This window comes from Phyllobates terribilis, unplaced genomic scaffold (assembly GCF_046119375.1).
Source record: "Phyllobates terribilis strain yellow unplaced genomic scaffold, ASM4611937v1 Scaffold_9__5_contigs__length_417890890, whole genome shotgun sequence".
In the NCBI taxonomy this organism is placed as follows: domain Eukaryota; kingdom Metazoa; phylum Chordata; class Amphibia; order Anura; family Dendrobatidae; genus Phyllobates; species Phyllobates terribilis.
Window position 1 is genome coordinate 330,737,740 of NW_027362769.1, and position 17,924 is coordinate 330,755,663.

Consider the following 17,924-nt stretch of genomic DNA (forward strand, 5'->3'; position numbering starts at 1 on the left):
TGCCGCACACGTCTAGTTAGAATGTGGCCGGAAGTATTTACATCACAAACTCTCGATTAGTCGAGAATCCTGACAGCGTGCACTGTGCGTGTTGTCAGGATTCAGAAGTCTGCAGTCACATAGAGTGCCCTCAGACTTTCATTCCAAACCTGGACAATCCCTTTAATGTTTAACTTCAGCGTATAGTAAAGTATGCAAATCATGGCGCGTGTAGACGGGCTAATCCAGGTTGTTAAATGACCGTCCATCAGAAACCAGACCCAGTCAGTGCTCAGGCTGAAAAAATTGTGATGAGACTTCAAGTGCATTGTGGGCGTGTCAGTGCATCACCACACCCCCAATGCATCTGCAGGTTAATTTGTATGTAGCTTCAAAGCTTGATTTCTCAGCGCTTACACGTCAGATTACTACAAAACAGGCATCATTTTTATTGCTGTACTACAACCTATACAGCCATACCACTTGTTTCAGCACAAAAATCTTCTTGTTTCCTTTAAACAGCAGCATATTGATAAAAAGTCATATTTTGTTAAAAAGCAAAACACTTATAGATAATATTCACATTCTCTCGCATCTTGAGCTAAACCTTGTTTAAAGGCAGAAGTAAAAAAATCAAAGAGTGTTCTTCACCTGTCCCTGAGTTGTGTCTGCTATTGCAATTCAGCGCCATTGAATTTAATTGAGACTGAGCTGCAGTACCACACACAACCAGTGGATAGCTGTGGTGCTGTTTCTTTAAAAAAAAAAAAAATCCTCTTCTAACCCTGTACAATCCTTATATCGTATCAATAGTTAACTATAGTCAAGGCGAGAAGAGTTGAGCTCCTCTTTCATCTTCGGCCTGAACCTACTCACTCTACATTATAATCCCTACTTCATTTACTGTATAGTGGTACCATTCCCCAATATCTACCGTAATTATAGGGAAAAAAGGATCACTTTCCTACCTTTCCAGTTTTACACAATACAAAAAAAATCCTTCTTGCTTAATCTAAGAAACTTTTTAGAAAAAAATATAATATATACATCACGTTGACCTTCTGGAATTTTTGACAATTTTTTTTTTCAGTTTTTTTTTCTCCAGTGCAATATGATTGCAGCAGGGCAGTGCTTAATGCAGCTCCAAAAGCCTTTATTTTATGGGATTCAACCCCATAGCTGCTATATAGCATATATTTGTATATAATGTATATCATAACCTTCATATGCTATCAGTCACGGTCAGAGCTCTGTCACAGTAATGGGCTCCAAAGGTCAATTATTTCTCAGTAGGGTATTCCTTATGGGAAGATTCGCCTTTTAGCCCTAATTAAATATATTTTCCGTGTGTGCAGCGATATCCTCAGCTGAAGCCGAGGAGCCCCAGTCCAGCGCTATATGTTTTCTTCATATACTGTACTGCTGCCTGTATACACATCACTTGTGCCAATGATATTATTACAAGATATCAGTCTCTTTAAAAAAAATAGTATCCCACCTAAAACCAGTGATTATGACATTACAGCTCATTGTGACCGCATAATTTAATAATTTACATAACATTCCTACTATGCTAATCTTAAATCCAATTATCCACCATTAAAGGTTAACCTGTCGCATTGTACATCCAGTCCTAAAGCAGATTAATATATAGTTTTATGTAAGATTGTTTATATCCCTGCTAATTGTAGGCTTAGGAGTCCAGTGGGCGGTCCTACTTGGTAATAGGTCCACCTTCTGGACTCCTAAGCCTAAAATGAGCAGGGATTCCAAGTAGTAATATAGAATTTATACCAACTCCCCCCCCGAAAAAATATATATCAATCTGCTCCACTCCTCCTGCCCTATAAGATGTTAACTGCGGATCAGATATCATGTTCAACGTGACAAGTTCCCTTTACCAGTAAAATGCAGATAATTGGTTTCTGGATGGAATATTTCATATAATACATCATTGTCTTAGGACAATAGAGTCTTTTATGGTTTTTCGGCACTAAAGTTTTAAAAAAAAATCCATTGATGTTGACATCAACTCCCTTGCCGAAAGCTGTGGATTTGTGTAGAGTACTTTTCTAAGTGTTCCTCATTGTCCTCCTCCCCGTGTTGCTGCTGGTAATGTTGATAGAGCTTACCCCCTTTCCTTGTATTTGTGTTCGGGTCCCCTGGCAAGCAGCCATTGGACATATTCAATATGGTGGCGGTTAAAGTATTTATGTAATTTTTGGCCAAGGTGAGTGTTTCGATTTTGGACAATTTCTTCTCTGCCCGGACATGTGGAATCACTTCTCTTAGAGCCTGGAAGGCGTTGTTGAGCTTGTGCATCCTCTGCCGTTCCCGTTCATTGCTCTCTAGCCTGCGGACGCTGTGCTCCTTCCCTTGGGATGACTGTCTCTTCCTCCGGTTGCTGCTCTTACCGGGCTCTTGGCTTTTACTCTTACTCTTCTCCCGATACACATAGCACTTATCGCTATCATCCTCACTGGAAGTTTGCTGTTCTGGACTCTCTTCATCCTCCAAGTCGATTTCCAGTCTTCGTCTCGTTGATCTTGGGTTTGTCTTCATATTTTAGGGTAAAAAGAAACAAGGCAGATTGATCTTTCTCCCAAAAAGCTTCTTCTGACTTTATGCATCAAAGTGAGATCTGTGAAAACACATGAGTCAATTAGAAACAGTCCTGAAACTGGGTACTGAAAGTTCACTGCACCTGGTGCATGGTGAAGAAGATCACAAGTCTCCACCCAGCGAAAGAAATTGGTCAACAAAGACAAACCACTATTGATAGGACCTAGACTTGTCCTACTGGCATGTCCTGAAAGTTAACGGAAGGGGGTCAGTACCAACACGCCATCCTCTACAAGGGTGCACAGAGTAGTGCTAGCAAGTAGGGCATCAAGCTTATGATGTTTGTATGCTTCATAAAGCAAAATTTCCAAATAATCTAATGAAAGAGCCTGACATACATGGCTCAATTTTGGGGTCAAATTTAATATTGAGTTCTTCTAACAGATTGATGTCTTCGAAATATTGATTCTATGTGTGATCCTTTACTATAAGGGTGTACAATATGCGGCCCACAATGCCAGTGTTTAAAGCCCCTAACCATCTCTGACTCCTCTGAGTAACTCTCATAAACTATGGGGATAGTTGCGCTCACTGTATGGTCATCTTGACGCCTTTTTTTCTGTGGAGAGCTAAAAAAAGGAACAGATGACCCTCTGTCTACAACACACACGTCAAACTCTGGACAGCCAAGTAGTTTTATTTGGCCCGTGACACCAGAACCACCACCTCTATGTGGGGCCATTATACTGTATGGAGGACAATGTGAGGCCCATTATACTGTATGGAGGACAATGTGGTGCCAATAATACTGTATGGAGGACTATGTGAGGCCCATTATACTGTATGTAGCACTATGTGGGGCCGATTATTCTGCATGGAGGACTATGTGGGGCCCATTATACTGTATGGAGAACTATGTGGGCCCATTATTCTGTATGGAGGACTATGTGGGGCCATTATTCCATATGGAGGACTATGTGAGGCCCATTATACTGTATGTAGCACTATGTGGGGCCCATTATTCTGCATGGAGGACTATGTGGGGCCCATTATTCTGCATGGAGGACTATGTGGGGCCCATTATTCTGCATGGAGGACTATGTGGGGCCATTATTCTGTATGGAGGACTATGTGGGGCCCATTATACTGTATGGAGGACTATGTGGGGCCATTATACTGTATGGAGAACTATGTGGGGCCCATTATTCTGTATGGAGGACTATGTGGGGCCCATTATTCTATATGGAGGACTACATGAGGCCCATTATACTCTATGGAGGACTATGTGGGGCCCATTATTCTGTATGGAGGACTATGTGGGGCCATTATACTGTATGGAGGACTATGTGGGGCCCATTATTCTGCATGGAGGACTATGTGGGGCCCATTATTCTGCATGGAGGACTATGTGGGGCCCATTATTCTGCATGGAGGACTATGTGGGGCCCATTATTCTGCATGGAGGACTATGTGGGGCCCATTATTCTGCATGGAGGACTATGTGGGGCCCATTATTCTGCATGGAGGACTATGTGGGGCCCATTATTCTGCATGGAGGACTATGTGGGGCCCATTATACTGTAGGGAGGACTATGTGGGGCCCATTATACTGTATGGAGGACTATGTGAGGCCCAATATACTGTATGTAGCACAATGTGGGGCCCATTATTCTGTATGTAGCACTATGTGGGGCCATTATTCTGTATGGAGGACTATGTGGGGCCATTATTCTGTAAGGAGGACTATGTGAGGCCCATTATACTGTATGTAGCACTATGTGGGGCCCATTATTCTGCATGGAGGACTATGTGGGGCCCATTATACTGTATGGAGGACTATGTGGGGCCATTATTCTGTATGGAGGACTATGTGGGGCCATTATTCTGTATGGAGGACTATGTGGGGCCATTATTCTGTATGGAGGACTATGTGGGGCCCATTATACTGTATGGAGGACTATGTGGGGCCCATTATACTGTATGTAGGACTATGTGGGGCCCATTATTCTGTATGGAGGACTATGTGGGGCCCTTTATTCTATATGGAGGACTACGTGAGGCCCATTATACTCTATGGAGGACTATGTGGGGCCCATTATTCTGTATGGAGGACTATGTGGGCCCATTATTCTGTATGGAGGACTATGTGGGGCCATTATACTGTATGGAGGACTATGCGGGGCCCATTATTCTGCATGGAGGACTATGCGGGGCCCATTATATTGTATGGAGGACTATGTAGGGCCCATTATTCTGCATGGAGGACTATGTGAGGCCCATTATTCTGCATGGAGGACTATGTGGGGCCCATTATTCTGCATGGAGGACTATGTGGGGTCCATTATTCTGTATGGAAGACTATGTGGGGCCATTATTCTGTGTGGAAGACACTGTGGTGCCAATAATACTGTATGGAGGACTATGTGCGGCCCATCATACTATATGGAGGACAATAGTGCCCATAATACTGTATGGAGGACTTTGTGGGGCCATTATTTTGTATACTGGACTATGTGGTGTCCATTATTCTGTATGGAGGGCCATTATACTGTATGGAGGACTATGTGGGGCCCATTATACTGTATAGAGGACTATGTGGGGCCATTATACTGTATGGAGGACTATGTGGGGCCATTATTCTGTATGGTGGACTATGTGGGGCCCATTATTCTGTATGAAGGACTATGTGGGGCCCATTATTCTGTATGGAGGACTATGTGGGGCCCATTATTCTGCATGGAGGACTATGTGGGGCCCATTATTCTGCATGGAGGACTATGTGGGGCCCATTATTCTGTATGGAGGACTATGTGGGGCCCATTATTCTGTATGGAGGACTATGTGGAGCCATTATTCTGTATGGAGGACTATGTGGGGCCCATTATTCTGTATGGAGGACTATGTGGGGCCCATTATTCTGTATGGAGGACTATGTGGGGCCCATTATTCTGTATGGAGGACTATGTGGAGCCCGTTATTCTGTATGGAGGACTATGTGGGGCCCGTTATTCTGTATGGAGGACTATGTGGGGCCCGTTATTCTGTATGGAGGACTATGTGGGGCCCATTATTCTGTATGAAGGACTATGTGGAGCCATTATTCTGTATGGAGGACTATGTGGTGCCCATAATACTGAATTGAGGACTATGTGAAGCCCATTATTCTGTATGGAAGACTTTGTGGGGCCCGTTTTACTGTATACTGGTTGGCCCGCGATTTTGTCCAAGTTTTTCATTTTGGCCGTCTGTGTGCTTGAGTTTGACATCCCTGGTCTACAATAATAGAAGTTCCAGAAATGGATTCACTTCTTATGCCATAATCTAATATCCAGAACTGTTGATATTGGATCAGAATACTCTTTTTCATTTTATGTGGCCCAATCACAAAATTTGGCTCTTGGACCCTAAAAAAAGGTTGTGAACCTCTGCTTTACTGTTTATATGCATCATATAAGAAACAGACTCCATATAAGTCTTTGGGGACAGAATGGCTAGATATCTACAGAATATAGTGATCTCGCAGATATTGGATTTTCTATTCAATTTACATATCTTCCTACATAAAAATCACCCAACTCCCATCCATCTTTTTGTGCACTTAAGCCTCGATTCTTCAAGCCTGGCATTTTGTCCTGATGAAGTGCGCATTGGAGTAGGATGTGCCGCCTCTTAATGAATGGGTGCATTTTTCAAGAGGTTGTCCAATTTCAGGAAATTTGGCCCCAGACTGTAAAATAACAAACTCAGCAGGTACTTCTCTGCCCTGGGTCCAGCAGCGGTGCTCCTGTCTCGGTGTTTTGGCTGCAGTGGTCATATCACGTCAACAGCGCGCGTCACCGCTCTAGCCAGTCACTGAGCTCAGTGGCGCGGGCCCTCAACCTCGCCACAGATGGTGAGACCGCTGAAGCGGGAGGGACCCACGGAGGGCGAGTACCTACTGAGTTTAATTTTTACCAGATTTTGGGGCCCATTTTTCTTGAAGTGGACAACCCCTTTTAGCATTGCACAATTTCCATTCATATAAACAAGTTATAGCAACCATTCATTAAGGCGATTTTTCCAGTTTTCTGGCTTAATCACCTTAAAAAAAAGGAGCCCTAAAAATGAAGTAGCAGTAACAGATGTAGCATCCTGGTTATTATATGTCATAGTGCTCGGTAATTTTCATCAGTCGTTGTCCTCTTACCCCCACCCGGACCCCAGAACCTGCACCACCCCTCCGTATGTGTAATCCTGAATAAACAGTACTATTATCAAGCAACACTGTTGGTGAGTGCATTATCTGTTCCATTTCTATAGCTTTTATGGCTCATGTTTATAGAAACCTCAATGATTATTGGTCTTTTCTAAGCTCAGTGCCACCATTGGTAATGGAATAGTGGACTGTAGTACAAGACCATAATTATCTAAACTGGCTTCAAAGGTAAACTAGAGCTTTAATTTAAAAAAGAAAAAAAAGATGAGAATTGTGTATTTTATGATTTTATATTATTCTGCTGATCAATAGGTTATCTCCTTTACAAAACGAATTTTCACATTCAATACTAGGAGCTTCTGATTTAATAGAAGAGGGGGTCCGCAGTTCAGGACCTTCATTTATCGCCCAAAGTTACGAAGAACTCTCACTCTGGAGGACTGCACTTCCCTGCTTTACATATTCAATATATTGTGCAACTGTGAAATACCTCATTTCTCCTGCGGAGGCGCTGGAGGAGAATTTAACACTTATTGGCAGGTTCCCCGGCAGATTGGAGTCATAGCAAAAAGAAACTTGTAATGAGCCTATCATGATGGCGAGGCTTCACCCAAACAAGAGTGTAAAAAATCTCCACAGCCTGAAAGAGGAACTATCACTTGCCTTAAATATGTAATTTTTATATTACCCGCTGTGAATGCTGCTGTTCTCCTGAATTTGATGATATTTTTCTTTTGTTCCTGCGGCACTCTGTTCCTGAGATGGTTTCCTCTTCACTGTGTATAAATCTAGTCTCGTTAGCCAAGGCGGCAGGATCCTGAAGAAGACATCCACAGAGAAGAGTTGAGGACTACGCCCACTTGGCTAAAAATTCTACATCTATATGCAGCGAAAAAGGGACCATATCTTGAGAACGGAGGGGCTCAGAAACAAAAGAAAAATAGCGCTGGATTCAGAAGAATGGCGGCTTTTACATCTGGTAAAACATATGTGTCATGTGACAAGGGCTGATATAATTTCTACTGCTTATTATTTTACTTGATCATTGCTATAAGAAACATATATTTAATTATATTTTTGTTCATAATTTGTGCTCAATTTTGTACAAATTAACAATGTCTAGATGAGCTCCGGGGTCATGCAGCCCCGGTGTGATAGACATTATGGGACCTTGTACTCAATGGCGATTGTATACGTGGACTCACAACAATGAATGGAAAATAAAGTTTTTTCTAATTATGGACAATGCTGTAAGACAAGAACGGTGAGAGCGGCGGTCATTATTGGCTGCTCCCTATGGTGTCCATGTGACAATTGGCTCTTTGTGCCGAGCGTGAATGGGGTTAAGTGTATGGTTAGGATTTCTACATCTTCCAGTGATATTTACCAATGACTCTTAATCTGTAGTCTATGAAGGCAGCGCCGGAGCCTGATGATTACAGATAAGAAATCTGATCTTCAACGTGACAAATAAAGAGCAAACGCACATCAAACAGCGGCCGAGGAACGTGTCAGCACCTTGTTTGCATAGAAGATGAAGACGTAAAAGAGAGTCTAAAGCCAAGACATCCAACAAGGATGAGGAGAATAGGACATAATATATCACATCCAGGGGCGGCCGGCTCACATGCTACATCCAGGGGCGGCCGACTAATATGCTACATCCAGGGGCGGCCGGCTCACATGCTACATCTAGGGGTGGCCGGCTAATATGCTACATCCAGGGGTGGCCGGCTCACATGCTACATCCAGGGGCGGCCGGCTATCATGCTATATCCAGGGGCGGCCGTCTCACATGCTACATCCAGGGGCGGCCGGCTAATATGCTACATCCAGGGGTGGCCGGCTAATATGCTACATCCAGGGGTGGCCGGCTAATATGCTACATCCAGGGGTGGCCGGCTATCATGCTACTGTAGCACCCCGAGGACTCGGCTGCTACAGGGGTATTGCACCTCGAACCAGAGGTGTGATATTCCACTCCCGGGTAAAGATGGAGTGTGGACCGGGGCTCAGTAGGCTGCATGCACCACAGACACCCCATTTCCGAGGAACAGACCAACGGTGCTCCCACTAGACAGAGTGCAGGCACGACAGCTTCTGTTCCTGGCTGGAGTGGGGAGGGGGAGGAAAACCCAGTGGTGTAGGAGCAGATAGGGGTGGGTTTCTGGGCATAGGTAGGAGCCCATTGGTTGCTAGTCACCTGGGCTCACACATAGAAGGAGGTATATAAGGTGGGCACTATCTTAGGTCAGTGTTCAGTCCGGTTCAGTTCAGAGAGGAGCTCAGCCAGAGAGGGCTGACAGGGAGCTGTGGCTCAGTCTGGGCCCAGCCCCAGAGCCAGGCCTGGAGTAGAGGCCTGAGACAGCAGAGAGGGAGAGAAGAGAAGGAACAGCAAGGAGAGTAAGAAAGGAACTGAAACAGAGGAGAAAGGAGGCGAGGAACACAGAGAAAGGCCCAGAGACACGAAGGCAGAAGGAACCCCATATTCCCAGAGGAGATACTGGGTGAAGGGTTGGCAGAGCAGGGTACTGGAACCCGAATTGGTGGAGGCGACTAATCCTCAGCCAAAACCGGAGGTTGTCACCACATCTTGGTGCGACCCCTCACTACATCCACCAGAAAGGCATACCGCATAGGGTCAGGGAAACCGGAGAGAGGTTTCACCAACAGAAGGCCCGAGGAAGCTGGACAAAGGTGGGTCACTGGTGGGGACGGCCAGTAGAAAGGAAGAGAGGGGAGCTCTGAACCGCACTCTGGAATTGCCTGGGAGTTGACCGAGTCCCTCACCTGGTGGACGCAGCACGGCTCGGGCGGTCACTGCTGGCCGAAGTGATCTGAACAACAACAGTGAGTAAAGCTTTGGAAACTGCACCACAAGTCTCTGTGTTTCATCGCCGCACCAGCACCATCAGTACTGGGACACTCGCACCATCACTCCCATCATTATCCACACTAGCTGCCCTGAGGCAATACTCCTCCCGTGGGGAGTCATCCCATACTCAGCTGCACAAACAACATCAGCCTCAGCGGTCTGCAGTGCAGCGGCGGTCCCCACTGACCGCAATCCACGGGTGGCGTAGTCGGACACTTATTACAATACAAATAGACTGCCACTGGTTTGACCACCCTGGGCACGGACCGGGTCACCGCCACGGAGAACTACAACCCCCAGCGATCCGGCTCCGGGTATTCCCCCCCTGCACAGCAGCAGCAACACAGGCCCAGGGGGCGCGTCACTACATCCAGGGGCGGCCGGCTATCATGCTACATCCAGGGGCGGCCGGCTAATATGCTACATCCAGGGGTGGCCGGCTATCATGCTACATCCAGGGGTGGCCGGCTATCATGCTACATCCAGGGGCGGCCGGCTATCATGCTACATCCAGGGGCGGCCGGCTATCATGCTACATCCAGGGGCGGCCGGCTATCATGCTACATCCAGGGGCGGCCGACTAATATGCTACATCCAGGGGCGGCCGGCTCACATGCTACATCTAGGGGTGGCCGGCTAATATGCTACATCCAGGGGTGGCCGGCTCACATGCTACATCCAGGGGCGGCCGTCTCACATGCTACATCCAGGGGCGGCCGGCTAATATGCTACATCCAGGGGTGGCCGGCTAATATGCTACATCCAGGGGTGGCCGGCTAATATGCTACATCCAGGGGTGGCCGGCTATCATGTTACATTCAGGGGTGGCCGGCTATCATGCTACATCCAGGGGCGGCCGGCTATCATGCTACATCCAGGGGCGGCCGGATAATATGCTATATCTAGGGGTGGCCGGCTCACATGATACATCCAGGGGCGGCCGGCTAATATGCTACATCCAGGGGCGGCCGGCTAATATGCTACATCCAGGGGCGGCTGACTAATATGCTACATCCAGAGGTGGCCGGCTATCATGCTACATCCATGGGTGGCCGGCTAATATGCTACATCCAGGGGCGGCCGGCTAATATGCTACATCCAGGGGCAGCTGACTAATATGCTACATCCAGGGGCGGCCGGCTAATATGCTACATCCAGGGGCGGCTGACTAATATGCTACATCCAGAGGTGGCCGGCTATCATGCTACATCCAGGGGCGGCCGGCTATCATGCTACATCCAGGGGCGGCCGGCTAATATGCTACATCCAGGGGCGGCTGACTAATATGCTACATCCAGAGGTGGCCGGCTATCATGCTACATCCATGGGTGGCCGGCTAATATGCTACATCCAGGGGCGGCTGGCTATCATGTTACATCCAGGGGTGGCCGGCTAATATGCTTCATCCAGGGGCGGCTGGCTATCATGTTACATCCAGGGGTGGCCGGCTAATATGCTACATCCAGGGGCGGCTGGCTATCATGTTACACCCAGGGGTGGCCGGCTAATATGCTACATCCAGGGGCGGCTGGCTATCATGTTACATCCAGGGGTGGCCAGTTAATATGCTACATCCAGGGGTGGGCGACTAATATGCTACATCCAGGGGCGGCTGGCTAATATGCTACATCCAGGGGTGGGCGACTAATATGCTACATCCAGGGGCGGCCGGCTATCAAGCTACATCCAGGGGTGGCCGGCTAACGTGCTACATCCAGGGGTGGCCGGCTAATATGCTACATCCAGGGGCGGCTGGCTAATATGCTACATCCAGGGGTGGCCGGCTAACGTGCTACATCCAGGGGCGGCTGGCTAATATGCTACATCCAGGGGCGGCTGGCTATCAAGCTACATCCAGGGGTGGCCGGCTAACGTGCTACATCCAGGGGTGGCCGGCTAATATGCTACATCCAGGGGCGGCTGGCTATCAAGCTACATCCAGGGGTGGCCGGCTAATGTGCTACATCCAGGGGTGGCCGGCTAACGTGCTACATCCAGGGGTGACCGGCTAACGTGCTACATCCAGGGGCGGCCGGCTAATATGCTACATCCAGGGGCGGCCGACTAATATGCTACATCCAGGGGTGGCCGGCTAATATGCTACATCCAGGGGCGGCCGACTAATATGCTACATCCAGGGGCGGCCGACTAATATGCTACATCCAGGGGCGGCCGACTAATATGCTACATCCATGGGTGGCCGGCTAATATGCTACATCCAGGGGCGGCTGGCTATCAAGCTACATCCAGGGGTGGCCGGCTAACGTGCTACATCCAGGGGTGGCCGGCTAACGTGCTACATCCAGGGGTGGCCGGCTAACGTGCTACATCCAGGGGTGGCCGGCTAACGTGCTACATCCAGGGGCGGCCGGCTAATATGCTACATCCAGGGGCGGCCGGCTAATATGCTACATCCAGGGGCGGCCGACTAATATGCTACATCCAGGGGTGGCCGGCTAATATGCTACATCCAGGGGCGGCCGACTAATATGCTACATCCAGGGGCGGCCGACTAATATGCTACATCCAGGGGCGGCTGGCTATCATGTTACATCCAGGTGTGGCCGGCTAATATGCTACATCCAGGTGTGGCCGGCTAATATGCTACATCTAGGGGTGGCCGGCTATCATGCTACATCCAGGGGCGGCTGGCTATCATGCTACATCCAGGGGCGGCCGGCTAATATGCTATATCCAGGGGCAGCCGGCTAATATGCTACATCCAGGGGCGGCCGACTAATATGCTACATCCAGGGGTGGCCGGATATCATGCTACATTCAGGGGCAGCCGGCTAACGTGCTACATCCAAGGGTGGACGGATATCATGCTACATCCAGGGGCGGCTGACTAATATGCTACATCCAGGGGCGGACGGCTAACGTGCTACATCCAGGGGTGGCCGGCTAATATGCTACATCCAATGGTGGCCGGATATCATGCTACATTCAGGGGCAGCTGGCTAACGTGCTACATCCAAGGGTGGTCGGATATCATGCTACATCCAGGGGCGGCTGGCTAATATGCTACATCCAGGGGCGGCCGACTAATATGCTACATCCAGGGGTGGCCGGCTAATATGCTACATCCAGGGGCGGCCGACTAATATGCTACATCCAGGGGCGGCCGACTAATATGCTACATCCAGGGGCGGCCGACTAATATGCTACATCCATGGGTGGCCGGCTAATATGCTACATCCAGGGGCGGCTGGCTATCATGTTACATCCAGGGATGGCCAGCTAATATGCTACATCCAGGGGTGGGCGACTAATATGCTACATCCAGGGGCGGCTGGCTATCAAGCTACATCCAGGGGTGGCCGGCTAACGTGCTACATCCAGGGGTGGCCGGCTAACGTGCTACATCCAGGGGTGGCCGGCTAACGTGCTACATCCAGGGGTGGCCGGCTAACGTGCTACATCCAGGGGCGGCCGGCTAATATGCTACATCCAGGGGCGGCCGGCTAATATGCTACATCCAGGGGCGGCCGACTAATATGCTACATCCAGGGGTGGCCGGCTAATATGCTACATCCAGGGGCGGCCGACTAATATGCTACATCCAGGGGCGGCCGACTAATATGCTACATCCAGGGGCGGCTGGCTATCATGTTACATCCAGGTGTGGCCGGCTAATATGCTACATCCAGGTGTGGCCGGCTAATATGCTACATCCAGGTGTGGCCGGCTAATATGCTACATCCAGGGGCGGCTGGCTATCATGCTACATCCAGGGGCGGCCGGCTAATATGCTATATCCAGGGGCAGCCGGCTAATATGCTACATCCAGGGGCGGCCGACTAATATGCTACATCCAGGGGTGGCCGGATATCATGCTACATTCAGGGGCAGCCGGCTAACGTGCTACATCCAAGGGTGGACGGATATCATGCTACATCCAGGGGCGGCTGACTAATATGCTACATCCAGGGGCGGACGGCTAACGTGCTACATCCAGGGGTGGCCGGCTAATATGCTACATCCAATGGTGGCCGGATATCATGCTACATTCAGGGGCAGCCGGCTAACGTGCTACATCCAAGGGTGGTCGGATATCATGCTACATCCAGGGGCGGCTGGCTAACATGCTACATCCGGTGGCGGCCGGCTAATATGCTACATCCAGGGGCGGACGGCTAATATGCTACATCCAATGGTGGCCGGATATCATGCTACATTCAGGGGCAGCCGGCTAACGTGCTACATCCAAGGGTGGCCGGCTATCATGCTACATCCAGGGGCGGCTGGCTAACATGCTACATCCAGGGGCGGACGGCTAATATGCTACATCCAGGGGCGGACGGCTAATATGCTACATCCAAGGGTGGCCGGCTATCATGCTACATCCAGGGGCGGCTGGCTAACATGCTACATCCGGTGGCGGCCGGCTAATATGCTACATCCAGGGGCGGACGGCTAACGTGCTACATCCAGGGGTGGCCGGCTAACATGGTAAATCCAGGGGCGGCCAGCTAACATGCTCTTTTGGCACTATAATGGGGTTCAAGAACCTCATATTTTTCATGTGTAACCCTACAGAAGGGCCAACCTTCAAAAATGCGTCTGGATGGCGTCTTGATACGAGTGTTGACCTAGAGATCCGTATTTTACTCAGTGAACTATCTCTCCGCTAGATTGTTGAGTATCACAGGAGATTGGCATTGGGTTCTCCGACATGGTCTACAGTGGTGATTTCCAATCCTTTAGTACCTACACCTCAGTGCCCGCCCTTGTCCTTAGCTTGTCCCTGATATAGCAGCCTCAGAGGCTAAGCTGCAACCCCAGACATAAGCTCTGGACATTATTGGTGCACATTCACACACGCACACACAGTTGGCCATGCCAGTTGCAAACATAACATATAATTATTCATGATATTATGCCAGGGACATAGCTGTGCCCAATTTTTTTTTTACTCCCCCATAGGTGAATTGAACCTGCGATCGTTATACTGCAGTATGGCAGGATTGTGCTGCTTAAGTGCCACGGTCAGTGACTGACTGTGGCATTTAAGGGGTTACCAGCAACAAATCAGAGCTGACTTTAGAGACAAGTACCTGGTGTCGAGCAGGCTCAGCTCCTGAACCCGCTCCAGTATATCATGGAGCGTGAGGAGGTAGCGCCAACATATTCCACAATGCTTTCCACAATGCTTCATCATTGCAGTCCCCATTGGGGCTCACAATCTAGATTCCCTATCAGTATGACTTTGGAGTTTGGGAGGAAACTGGAGAACCTGGAGGAAACCCACGCAAACACGAGGAGAACATACAAACTCCTTGCAGATGTTGTCCTTGGTGGGATTTGTACCCAGGAGCCAAGCACTTAACCACTGAGCCAATTTCATTCATTTTCAGGGCCTCTATTGTTGTGGTTAATATATAAATTTTTTTTGTTTTACTAATTTTACACAATAAAATCATGTTTAAAGGGTTTGTCTATTACTTTTGCACATTTTATTAATAGACCCAAAGTGGTGCAAAAGTAAGAAAGAACCCAGTACCTACCAGACCGGCACTGTTCCTTCATTCTGCTGCTGGCGTCTGTTGTGCTCCAGGCTTCTTCCTCTGGTTTGGAAGGAAGGGGTGTGACTTGACCACTGCAGCCAATCAGTGGCAGCTGATTGGCTGCAGCCTTACATTCCATCCAAGCGGAAGAAATAGCTTTTCTTTCTCTTCCACTCGGACGGAATCTGCTGATGATTTGTTCTTAGGAACGTAAGACTGTAAATCTGCACTTAGTTTAAAGGATTGTTTTGCATCATTTGAGTCGTACCTGAATAAAGTTTTTGTGATACTCTGGGATAGTTGGAGAAGGAGAGGAAAGAAACAGACGTCACCTGTGAATTATTGGATGCAATTATTTATCATGTTTTTTACAGTCACAGGACTTTTTTTTTTGGATGCACACAGACCAGCTATGTGACAGCTATTAATTATTATATAGCAGAATTACACCTCACATAATACAAGCATGCAACTGCATAACAAGCACTTTGTATACCAGGGGTCGAGGAGACTAAGTATATGGTGCCGGAGCTGTCCATCTAATGTATATGATGGTAACAGGGTCCCGACTGTTTACCAACACCAAGTGTCCCATGGGGACAGAGGAGTCCACCCTCGGCCCATACGGAAGAGATGTATGCTCGGGTATCGGCAGGTCAGGAATGATTGATGTCAGTCCACAGGTCTCATATGTCTATAGCCAACCTAAAACCAAATAATGAGGAGAGGGCAGCATAGTGGCTCAGTGGTTAGCACTGCAGCACTGGGGTCCTTTGTTCAAATCCCACCAAGGACAACATCTGCAAGGAGTTTGTATGTTCTCCCCATGTTTGCGTGGGTTTCCTCCCACACTCCAAAGACATACTGATAGGAAATACAGATTGTGAGCCACAATGGGGACAGTGATGATAATGTCGGTAAAGCGCTGTGGAATTAATGGCGCTATAAAAGTGAGTAAAATAAATCAAATATGCCAAAAAAAAAAACTAAAAATCAGAATTTTTCTCATTTGGTCAAGAACACAGTATTATAAAAATTAAAGGGAATCTGTCAGCAGAATTTTACACCCCAAACTATTTATATGCACTTGTAGATCTTTCAGAGACAAGTCCAGCAATACCTTTACATGGCCAGGCCATTCCTCTGATACTGAGAAATCAGAGTTTGAATTGATATGTAAATGAGGCTGAAGATCTATGTGTAGATCTGAAGCCTCTGCCACTCCAGCTCTATTCCCAGCCCAGCACCGCCTCTTCCTGCTTAGGGTACACCCGACAAGATTTTCCAAAACAAAGCCACTTCAGGAAAAAGCTGGTGGCCTTTTTCCTGAAGCAGCTTCGCAGGTGGTACTTCCGTCATTTTTGTGGACACTCTACCACCAGTGTTGTCCTGGCCTGAACTGCTATAGTAGGTTTATAGCTGAAGGGACACAGATCTCAATGGCGTCACAGTCAGGAAGTCCAGATAATGCGCTGCCCCCTGATTATTACTTTATCTCCCACATCTCAAGAACCTCCAGATACATATGTGCGACTGGACATTAAATGCATTTTTTTTTTCTAATACTTTTAAGTGCTCCTTTAAGGAGAAAGCCCATTATAAATTTCTTAAACTACCTCTTCACCACATAAGATGAACATATTACGCAATGATACAATTGGGCAGTGTTGTCTACAAAACGGATGTGAAAAACAAACCCTCAAAAACTATTAAATAACGTTTCACTCAAGTGATTGAGAAACTGCAGGAAAAAAAACCAAGAAAGATCAGTTAAGAAGCTTTTACAACTATCTTTTCAGGAAATATGAGTCATGACGTCTCAGATAAGAGCAGCACAATGCTCACATGTCCCTGAAGCCACCCAACTGCTTAGAATCATAGAATGTTAGAGTTGGAAGGGTCCTCCAGGGTCATTGTGTCCAAATCCCTGCTCAATGCAGGATTCACTAAATAATCTCAGACTGATGTCTGTCCAGCCTCTGAATGAAGACTTCCATTAAAGGAGACCTCACCACCTCTCGTGGAAGCCTGTTCCACTCATTGATCACCATCACTGTCAAAAAGTTTTTTTTCCAATATCTAATCTGTATCTTCTCCCTTTTGGTTTCGTTCCATTGCTCCTCGTGTTTCCATGTGCACAAGGATGATCCCTCTACAGTGTGACAGCCTTTGACATATTTGTAGACAGCTATTAAGTCTCCTCTCAGTCTTCTTTTTTGCAAGATAAACATTCCCAAATCCTGCAACCGTTCCTCATAGGACATGGTTTACAGTCCGATCACCATTCTGGTCTCTCTTCTCTGAACTTGCTCCAGTTTTTCGATGTCTTTTTTAAAATGTGGGGCCCAGAACTGGACACAGTATTCCAGATGAGGTCTGACCAAAGAGGAGTAAAGTGCGATAATGACTTCACGTGATCTAGACTGTATGCTTCGCTTCATACATCCCAGAACTGTGTTTGCCTTAGATCAGTGTGCAGGGCTTGAAAGGCGTTAGATGGGAAATTTGTGCGGTGTCACATAGAACCAGAGAAGGTGGGAATTTACACTTACTAACATGATAAAGGGTTATACCAGTCTTTGCCAGTGACAGCATTTACATCTGTAGGACTTGGAGTTCCTTCAGCATTTTGTATCCACAATGGTACTCCTATCAAGTCCAGCCCATTCTCTACCTGCAAAATGGTTGGACAACTGTGAAGCTATGCAGGAATAATTGCCAAATGAGGCAACTGATGTGATTCCCAGTGATCGAACCACCAGCAAATTCCAGAATATCTTATTGAGAAGTTTATGCTTTCTACAAA

The 17,924-nt window shown here is 47.7% G+C and overlaps 1 protein-coding gene across 3 annotated transcripts in view; it reads right to left on the reverse strand.

Annotated features, from left to right (window-relative positions):
- Nucleotides 1-734: 734 nt before the first annotated feature.
- Nucleotides 735-17,924, reverse strand: part of BHLHA15 (basic helix-loop-helix family member a15) — a 44,509-nt gene continuing 27,319 nt past the window's right edge. The window contains exons 2-3 of one of the 3 annotated variants that reach the window (XM_073647990.1): nucleotides 7,425-7,553; nucleotides 735-2,620 (exon numbers count right to left, since the gene is read on the reverse strand). In XM_073647990.1, coding sequence (XP_073504091.1) covers nucleotides 2,008-2,541 — 534 coding nt within the window. In that variant the 5' untranslated portion in view covers nucleotides 2,542-2,620; nucleotides 7,425-7,553 and the 3' untranslated portion in view covers nucleotides 735-2,007. Of the gene's footprint in view, nucleotides 2,621-7,399; nucleotides 7,554-17,924 lie in introns of all 3 variants that reach the window. The other 2 variants (XM_073647992.1, XM_073647989.1) reach the window with 2 other exon arrangements.